Source organism: Pygocentrus nattereri, chromosome 10 (assembly GCF_015220715.1).
Source record: "Pygocentrus nattereri isolate fPygNat1 chromosome 10, fPygNat1.pri, whole genome shotgun sequence".
Lineage (NCBI taxonomy): Eukaryota > Metazoa > Chordata > Actinopteri > Characiformes > Serrasalmidae > Pygocentrus > Pygocentrus nattereri.
In genome coordinates, this window is record NC_051220.1 from 825,001 (window position 1) to 835,000 (window position 10,000).

Here is a 10,000-nt window from a genome sequence, read left to right on the forward strand (position 1 = left end):
AAGGCATGATCTCATTCCCACACCTTACTAAGTCATTGCCGTGCTTTAGGACCTCATTTCCACGTGTTAATAAGGTGTGGCCACTCATTATTTTAATTTATATGTGATGTCACCAGCAGGACTCCATAGCAATCAAACTAAACCTGCTATATTATTTATACAGAATGCGCAGCAGCTCACACTGTATAGAGCTCCGCCCGTATTATGGTATAATGGCAATCATCGGGGTCCAAGGACTATGCATCTGTGGAGCCAGTAGAACACAATTGTCCGCTCTCAACTGAAGATTTCTGACTCGCTGGCCTTTTGACCGTGCTACAGTAAAAAACACATTATCTAGAAAACAGTGCATTTAATATTTGGACATCATCACTTGTATATCATCGCTGTCCAAAGAAAAACATGCATCTCCAAAATAGTAACTTCACAGGAGAGGTTAAAAACATTCTTTACTTTCCATGTAAGTTAATGGAAAAAGATTTTATTCCAAGCAGAATTTTATTCATGAAATTTTCACACAGTGTGAAGGACGGCTGCTGAGCTTATATGATGTAGAAAAGTAAGTCACAAAAACTGGAGATACATGTTTTTCATTGGACAGCAACGATTTGTGTAGTTGTGGTAGAACATAATGAACTAAGTCCACAAAAATCCCCCTGTATTTTAGCCTTGTTGTTTCAAACTAAAACCACGAGAAATTATTCCTAGGAGAAATACAGCTGGGCCCCACTTTTTCACTGCTCTCGAGTCATGTCTGACATGAAAAATAAAGAAATTATATCAACTTATTATTGTTTAGAAGTTATCTAGCGTAGTAAAACCATTCTTTACTTTAGAATCCAGGTCAAGTTGCGAGTCAGTCGTCGTGCGGATCAAGTTGTGTCTATCAATTGAGAATAAAGGGAAGGGATAATATAAAAAAACAAAAAAACCCTGCGCGATACTTTAGTGTGTACTGGCAGTTCTTACTCACAAATTTCGAACATGCTCTACACACGCTTTGATGAGTGAGACCTCCAGCTGAACAGGCTTTATAGGTTAAAGGGCTGTGGTAAAATAAAAAATAATTCTGATTATTTGGGAAAAGCTTGGCCCCGACAGTGCATTGCTAACAGGAAGGAAGGGGTGAAGGAAATAAGCTGACTGTGCTTTAAAGTAGATTGAATGAAAGATCCGATAAACGTTTTTGACTCTATAGAATTCTTTCCAAGAATGTTGACCGGTGTCAAGTAAAGACGGTCAGAGGTAATCCTGGTGTAAATTCCATTTCTCTGTCTGGTCTATGAATTATTTCAAGTGCTGCATGAAATGCTGATGCAGTCTTTGTGCAAAAGTGCCTCACATCTTCCCATGTCTGGACACTGGTCCAGAGACTCTCTGAGGTGGATCTCATTCCTCATCGCTCGTCTCTCTCGGCCTGGCCAAGGCTCCAGGAGACCACTGACCGCCGCTCTTTCTGAGCAGACCTGTCAGGACGCTCTCCGCTGGGACCCCCAGCCTCCCGCTTTTCCTCCCGTAATGGGCCGAAAGCTGTGATGGATGTGAAGAGCTTGTCAAAAAAAATAGCTGATCACCCCGGAGAGAGCGGCTGTGCTGAAACCTCAGGTTTGGAACGAGTGCCTCCCCAGACATCTCCAGACACACACAGCACAACTGGATAGAGGCTCAGAGTGGTCAACATGTCGTTTATGTTCATGTAACATCCCCGTTAGGAGATTCTGGGCTGCTTTGACTTAAGTTGTTAGAGCTTTTAAGGTGACTTCAGTCAAAAAACAGAGATTTATTGTTTGTGAATTGTTATTGCGATATTGGGCTTATTAATACTGATATCACAGAAAACTACAACATGCAAATCAGCCCTCTAACCAGTCATAGGGTTTTTATTAACTGGGACAAACTATTTTTTGGAAAAAAAATGACTAATTAAAAATCATGAGTTATAATAATAATAATTATAATTATTGTTAAATTGATCGGTGATCCCAGGCCTATTGTTATGGAATGTGTGCATTGTGAGCAGTCTTACTTCCAGATGTGTTTTCTGTAGGTACTCTACTGAATTAAAGTGTTTATTTAATTAACCAAAGTAAATTTGTTTAAAATAATCTTTAGCAATGTCACATTATTGTTAACCAGTGCATTTTAGTGAGTGTATGTATGTATGTATGTATGTATGTGTATGTGTGTATGTATATATATATATATATATATATATATATATATGTGTGTGTGTGTGTGTGTGTGTGTGTGTGTGTGTGTGTGCGTGTGTATATATATATATATATATATATATATATATATATATATATATATATATATATATATATATATATATATATATAGTGTGTGTGTGTGGCAACAGTATCTCACTACTTCAGACTCAGTTCTAAAAAATTTGGGATGGTAAGTAAAATGAAAACAAACAGCAGTAATTTGACATCCTGTTTCATCTGTATGTAGAAAACAATCCAAAAACAAGATGTATAACTATCTAAATCTAAAATTGGAAAGTAGGCATGTTTACCACTACATTACATCCATGTTCAGTAATCATTTGGGAACTGATGATGCCTGTTGTTTTTTTGTTTTTTTTCCCGTTCCTGCTTGATGTAACTTCAACAGTCCGGTCTCTGTTGCCGTCTATTGCGCTTTATAATGCAGCAGTGTTTTCAGTGGGAGGCAGGACAGGACTGCAGGCACACTTACTCTGATGAGGCCTTGCTGTTGTAACACATGGAGAGTGTGGCTTAGTATTGTCTTGCTGAAACAAGCAGGGACGCCCCTGAAAAAGACGTAGTCTAGATGGCAGCACGTTACTCCAAAATGCGTATGTACTCCTCAGTATTAATGGTGCCTTCACAGATCTGCAAGTTTCCCATGCCGTGACACCTTTTAATTTGGCCCGGACAACAAATAAACTCGTCAGACCACTGCACGCGTCAGTCTCAGATGAGCTTTAGACCGTTTTTTTTTTTTTTTCTTCCATTTTTTGCGATTTTTACTTTTCTGCATCATTTTAGCAGCTGTCCGTTACATTGTGTGACAATTTCATGATGTTTGGTCCATTAGAAATGCTCCAAATTTGCTTAGAATACAATACTTACATTGAAAGTAAAGAAGCTTTTTGCCCTCTCTTGTAAAGTTACTATATTGAAGATGCTTCTTTTTCATTGGACAGCGACCAAATGCTCGTTGAGGAATGTTGACAAAGAGCCTGGACCCGTCCCAGCTCAAAGGACTAGGCAATTCCTGGATGCTCAGTTTACACCCAAGCATGACTACGTCACCCGTTTTAAAATATTTTTTGGAACCTTTCACCAGATCCCTAGTCAGAAATTTCCCAGGTCCCAGCCGTTTTGGAAAATCTTGCAGGCATCGGTTTCAGAATGAGCACATGTTTACAAAAAAGAATGGAATTCAAAAGCTAAAATATTAAATATCTTGTTTTTTACTTAAATAAAGGTCAGAAGGAATTCACAAACCACAACTTTCTGCTTTTATTTGCATTTTATTTACTGTCCCAGTATAATATATATGTGTGTATATGTATATAGTTTATTATTCTTGCTGGTGACTTTGAATCTGAATTTTTTTAATCCCTGTCCATAAAACTGCGTGTTCTCCTTTGCATATACTGTTAATTCAACCATACCTTGCCATGCTTCATGAAAGTGAAGCAAGTTTTGTGAACCAAAGGCGTAATCCTATCAGCTGTGTCGATCTGAAGCCCAGAGAAATATCCTGATGCTTTTACATGAGGTCAGTCAGACTTGCAGCTACTTCAGTCCCCTTGAGAGTGAATGATAGATTAAGTAGAATCTGTTTAATCTGTATAGTCTGTATTTGAGAGCGTTTGGACTCTGAGCCCTCAACATATTAATTAACTGCAATGAAGAGGGATATTACTTCAAAGGTGTTTTTATGTCTGATTTAAGGTCAGATGGTGGAGGATTTTATGAAGAGTGGAGCTGAAGGGAATGTAAAGAAAGCTCTTCTGTGAGAAGAGAGTCTGCGGAGATCAGATCATCTGGAACGCTGTGGGACCGCTCGGTGTTCTGAATGCGGACTTGCTCTCATCAACTCTCTCTTCCTGACACTTCTGGATCTTTAGTGTATCGTATTCCCATGTCCGTGTCCATTGCGTCAAGTAGATCTGTATTTACACATTCCGTTCACTAGAAAAACCTGCTTTGTTCTTCTGAGCAGTGCTTTATAAGCCCACTGTATACAGACATGTGATGAATGGAAGGAAAAACCAGAAGAAATAAGTGAAAAATAATAATTCAATAATGGTAACATCATATATAAAGATACCGAGCAAACCCAGTTGACCTTGATTTTGGAGCAGGGACGGAAGGGGCTTCAGTCACAAACGCTGCTCAGCTGATTAGTGTTTCAACACACTCTCAGATATAAAGGTGCTAAACTGTCTCTGGGTCAGTGCCTCTCCTGTCACTGGGGTGGAACCCATCTCGGTGCCTTTAGTCAGGGAACATAACTGAACCATAATCCACTGAGATGATCTGTTCTAAGCTGGACTGACTCCACACACACCGCCTCGCCTCCAGGCTTTTACTCTACTGCTCTGTTTAAGTTTTAAGTGATACTGTTTTGATCCCACAACCGGGGAAATTCCATCTCCGCATTTAACCCATCCATGCAAGTCAAACACCACACACACACTAGGGGGCAGTGAGCACACTTGCCCAGAGCGGTGGGCAGCCCTATCCACGGCGCCCGGGGAGCAATTGGGGGTTAGGTGTCTTGCTCAAGGACACCTCAGTCATGGACTGTCAGCGCTGGGGATTGAACCGGCAACCTTCCGGTCACAGGGCCAGATCCCTAACCTCCAGCCCACGACTGCCCCCAGTTTTAAAACATTCGGTTATGAAAAGGAACAAATACCAACTTTTCACCAGGAGGAACTGTTTTAAGCTCCACAATCAGACCTTAGAACCACTGCTGGAGCTTTGAGGAAACATTTACACTGTTTGTACCTTAAATAATGAAAAATGGACCAGAACAGAACCTTCCCAGAAATTTCCCACAGTGTACAGTCTGTTCACCAGCCAAGTGAACATGCACCATCCTACACAGCAGTAACACTGTCAGTACTGTTAGTGGCACCGTGTATCAGAGATTTACACACACCTGTGGCCATTTAGAGAAGCAGTATCGAGTATATTGTATTAGTAAGTTGTAACGTTGAAGTTTTAATTCCACCACAGAACAGGACAAAGTGCTGGTTGGTTCTCTGGAAGAGAGCCCAGTGTGATTGCCCTGTTTTACACACAAGCTACCAAAACCAAGTCATGTCAGGGTTTGAATTACAGGGAGCCAGGAACGCCCACCAAAGAGAATATAGGAATTTAACTCCTTTTTAAACGGTGATATCTGAGTGTTGGCCAAAATAAAGGTACAATTCAATGAAAAATTCAAGCCCACGTCATTCGCAAGAGCTTTTTCTGCTGTATCAGCGTAAAGAAAACATTTGCTCTTCTCACACTGCTGTTTGTATGAGAGCGTTAATTGGTACTTTAACTTGTTTGTTATTGGTCAGTTGGCCGGTTGTATTGTTAAGAGTTAGCTGTTGCCTTGTATGGGACGGCACGGTGGCGCGTGCTGTTGCCTCCAGCAAGTAGGGCCTGGGTTCGATTCCCCGGCTGGGTAACCAGGGTTCTTTCTGTGCGGAGAACCCCCGTGTCTGTGTGGGCCCCCCCCCACCCCCACAGTTCAAAGACGGGATAGGCTCCAGCACCCCCCCACGATCCAGAAGGAGAAGCTGCTTAGAAGTGTGTGTGTGTGTGTGTGTGTGTGTGTTTTACTTTAATTTGGTAACTAATGTGTTTGTGTATGGGAGCTCTGCATGAGTCCTGTGAAGTAGCTCATTATGTGAAGTCTCTTTATTGGATTCTTTCTTACTCTTACTCAAGTACCTCTTTCAGTGACCACCTTTGGTTACTCTGCGGTCACTGCAAGGTGGAGAGAGGTACAACAAGCAGAAATTTCCAGCCAGGAGGCTTTTTTATGGTCATTAACTGACCACTGGTGAAGCGCTAAAGGATGGCCATTAATAGCTGTGCTTGTGTGACGTCTCTGTGCAGGTCTTCAGCTGAGTTTCCGCACACGGGCAGAGGACGGCCTCATCCTGTGTGCTCTGTCTCCTGGAGAGCAGGAAGAATACGTGGCTCTGCAAATGCGCAGCGGAAGACCCTACTTTCTATTTGACCCTCAGGTATGACCGTCAAAACCCAAAGCCTGTCCAAATGCCCGTTGACCTGGCAGAGAACCATGGATATATGGCCCGTGGTGAATTTAGAATAGAACGATGGATAATAGTTTAATGTAAGAGTCAATTTGGGTTGAATGTTTGTGTAAATCCCCTCAGGACCGCTTCAGAATGCTTCCCGTCTTACTCAGTGTTCAGATTATTTGATTCTAATTTATGTAATGGAGGGATTTTAGCTTGAATGTGGCTGGTTCTGATACTACTGCTTAAGTGGGTCAATATAAGGGTAGAAAGCTAGCGTGGCAAACATTTTTGATTCCCTTGTGAAACCCAGAACCAATATTGTTTTTTTTAAGGGGGGAATAATTAGTTTTTGATCCCATGGAACTCTGTCTGCTGCCTTTTTTGCTGCGGAGAACTTTCAAACTAAAACGATGTTTGAATTGGAGGCCAATTAACTCGTTACCCGCAGTCACTGGTAAGGCAACAGCAGTGGCATGCTAATTATGTCACAGCGCAATGCCACCTCGCCGGCTCGAGTGTGTCGCTCTGATGATGAAAGCCATCATGAAAGATGATTTCTGCATTAGTGTCCACGGGACCACCACCAATCTCTCCCCACCGATATCCACCGCCACCAATTCTCACCAGTTTTGCATTCATAAACATATTTTGTCGGGGGGTAGTTTGATAATTATAACTAAAAGTGGTGTCATGCCCAATTAATGTCCCCTGATAGCGTGCCCATTAGTTCCCCCATTAACGAATTCAACAATTCTAATGGGATTAGCACCATGGGACGCTAATTGGCCGTGACACAGGAAACTGGTATGCTTCCCCACACACTCTTTCTAATGATGAAATTAATGAGCAGTTTATAAAACGCTGTCTCATGAAAGAATATTTAGTTCCTGTAAAAGCTGTCGCAAATGATGCCAGTTTTTTCTTATTGAGGAACTCGGATACTGGAGGGTAGAAAGCACACATGGTGGTGAAAGCTTCTCCGAGGCCCACAGGCATGATTAGCAGAATTAACACCACTGAAGCGTGCGTTCTGTCTTAAACAAATTCAAGGGCTATTAACCAAGAGCACGCTGGGTTCTACACCGATGCCGCTTATTCCGTCAGCAAGCGTTAACTAAAGCCTAAATGAAGCTTAAGAAAGAGCGATGGAGTGAAAGTAAGAAAAATTCTTGAAATTGATGTTTTAGGGGTGCACAACTCCGGTCTTGGAGGGCACAGTTTGGTCATTTACCTGTTCAACCACACCTGATGACACTCACCTGTTAATTGCCATGTTAGGTGAGTGTGTTTGAGCAGGGAAACCTCCAAACTGTGCTGGACACCGACCCTCCAGGACCGGAGTTGTGCACCCCTGTTTTAGAGTAACAGGTCTAGAACATGCCCTCTGTTAGCTATAGGTACAGCGGACTCAGTTCGGAAGTTCAGAAGGGAAACACAGTGACGTTGTGATGGTTTCGGTGCCACAGCGTCGTCTGCTTGGTGCTCTCTGCATCGTCACAACGTTGAAATGTAACTCCTCAGAAAGTGGCGACAACGCGGTCTCACAACCGAGCTTTATTGGCCAGGTCTGATGCGCATACAGGGAACTTGGTTTTTGTTACAGGAGCTCACAGAGCACAGTATCAGACGGACATTCACATGTAGGGAATAAGATAAAATACATACGAAATAAAGTGAAATAACAACCTGCATTCCTACTCACTCACTCAGACACACACACACACACACACACACACACACACACACACACACACATAACCTGTAAACCTTACATTGTGCAATATATGAGTCTAAAGTTAAAGTGCTGAGTGCAGCAGCAGTTAAAGGGAGTATAGTGGCAGAGAAAGGGGTCAATGAGGTGACCGTCAGACAGGTGGGGTAATATGGCAGGTGAGTAAGATATTAGAAGGTTCCAGAGGATGGAGTTGAATTTGATACTATATACGAGTTTAGGTAGAAGTGCAGTTTGAAGCTGGAACATTGTTTGTGTAATAAGAGATTAATGGCTCGTTGGGAAGAAGCTCCTTTGTAGCCTGGATGTCCTGGTCCTCATCTGGCTGAAGCACCAGCCTGAGGGAAGGAGATGGAACAGGTGGTGTCCGGGGTGAGTGGAGGTCTGTGGAGATCTTCTCTGCACGCTTCCTGGTTCTGGAGGCATGCAGTTCCAGCAGTGTAGGCACCTCGGCCCCAATTGTTCTCTCTGCAGACCTGATGAAGGTTTAATTCTGAAAGCTTCCATATTTAATTACCTTATTTTCAGTACAGACAACGTTAATATACATTCAGTGTAGCTCTTGTTTCCCAGCAGTTTTTCCTCATAAAACCGACTAAACACTGACGTGGCAGAGCAGCACCGACGTCATCATCAGGCTGAGGATGCCAGACCCTTCTCAAAGATGTTGCCGCAGTTATGGTTTTTATTTTGGCCTTAGTGCCTCTTTAACACATACAGCACACTGCTTTTGACCGTTCCACATTTTTTGTCATGATGAAGGGCCCCATCGAGGTTGGGTCCCATTCAGCCCAGGTTAGTCCCACAAATGGGAAAATATCCACCAGCATTGAGTAGTTGGGATGTTTTTGTGGACCATTAGTACTATTTTAGGCAGTGAAAGCACATTTGAATACACACTACACCTCTGAACCTGAACGTCAGGTAACGTCAGGTTGTCTGCTTCTCCTTAAAAATGAAATGTTCTTTTTCACTGTCAAAGATAAAGAGGGCCCGGGTCCTCTGTTTGGAGCATCTCCACCCTATACGTCCAGTGCTGAGCATCGAAACAGTAACTGTGACCTGAGAACAAGTTCCACTTGGAAGAGCTTCTTGGCATAGTGACAGAATTGATCTCTGATAGTCAGAAAGCCCTTTTGAAGGCTTCCATTCAGAGAATAGGGGTATAAAGGGTACAAAGACAGCGTGTTGCGCCTCCCCAGGCTGATACCTAAAGCCCTCTTCTTTCTGCAGTAAACATATCGCAGCTCCTGGCATCCATACATATATTGATTCCATCATTAAATCTTCATCACCAGGCAGAGACGCGATACTTTGTGTCTCGCTGTGTTCACTGCGGCGCGCTACACCAGGGCCGCTAAAAGTGCCAGCCGGAGTGATGTCATATTTTAGCGAGATAATAACCCCCATCTTAATGCCGATGATGCCAGAGCGTCTAATTTACAGCCCGTACGGAGCGTCCAATCTCCAGGCAGAATTCACTGCGTACCTCGGGGAGGGAGAAGTTGCTGGGAAGAAAACGGGAAGTTGCTGTCCACCAAAAAAGCTGCTCATGTGTCAGTAGAATTCATTGGAAGGTTCGACCTAGCAACTTTGGGCCAAGGGTAAAAGTGTTGCCATCAGTTTTTTTTTGAAGCAGAGGTACTGTACACTCTCTGGAGCCCGTCTGATACATTGATCGGCTGATATTGTAGACCAGCTTCGAGGTTTTGTGGCTTTATCAGTAATTTTTCCAGTCAAGCACCAGTTTAATTATGTTGTAATGAACAGGTTAAACTATTCATCACAAGCTTTCATGCTTAAATGATGGTCTTTAAAGAGACTGCTAAGCTGACAGTCACCATCCATTTCTTTTCAGATTTAACTGGTGAATTCAGATCATGACATCATGGATTAAATAATAAAAAAAAACTTTAAAGACATAATTTATGTCCAAATCTCAACTTTAATAAGAGAAGGGGTGGATAAAGCATAGAGAAACTATACGTGGGTGAAAATACAGGTACTGGATGAAA

General features: G+C 42.5%; 1 protein-coding gene across 1 annotated transcript in view; it reads left to right on the forward strand.

The window, feature by feature from the left end:
* ush2a (Usher syndrome 2A (autosomal recessive, mild)) overlaps positions 1-10,000 on the forward strand; it is a 387,029-nt gene that overhangs the window by 113,258 nt on the left and 263,771 nt on the right. Inside the window, exon 22 of the mRNA XM_037541699.1 lies at positions 6,105-6,235. Coding sequence (XP_037397596.1) covers positions 6,105-6,235 — 131 coding nt within the window. The remainder of the gene's footprint in view (positions 1-6,104; positions 6,236-10,000) is intronic.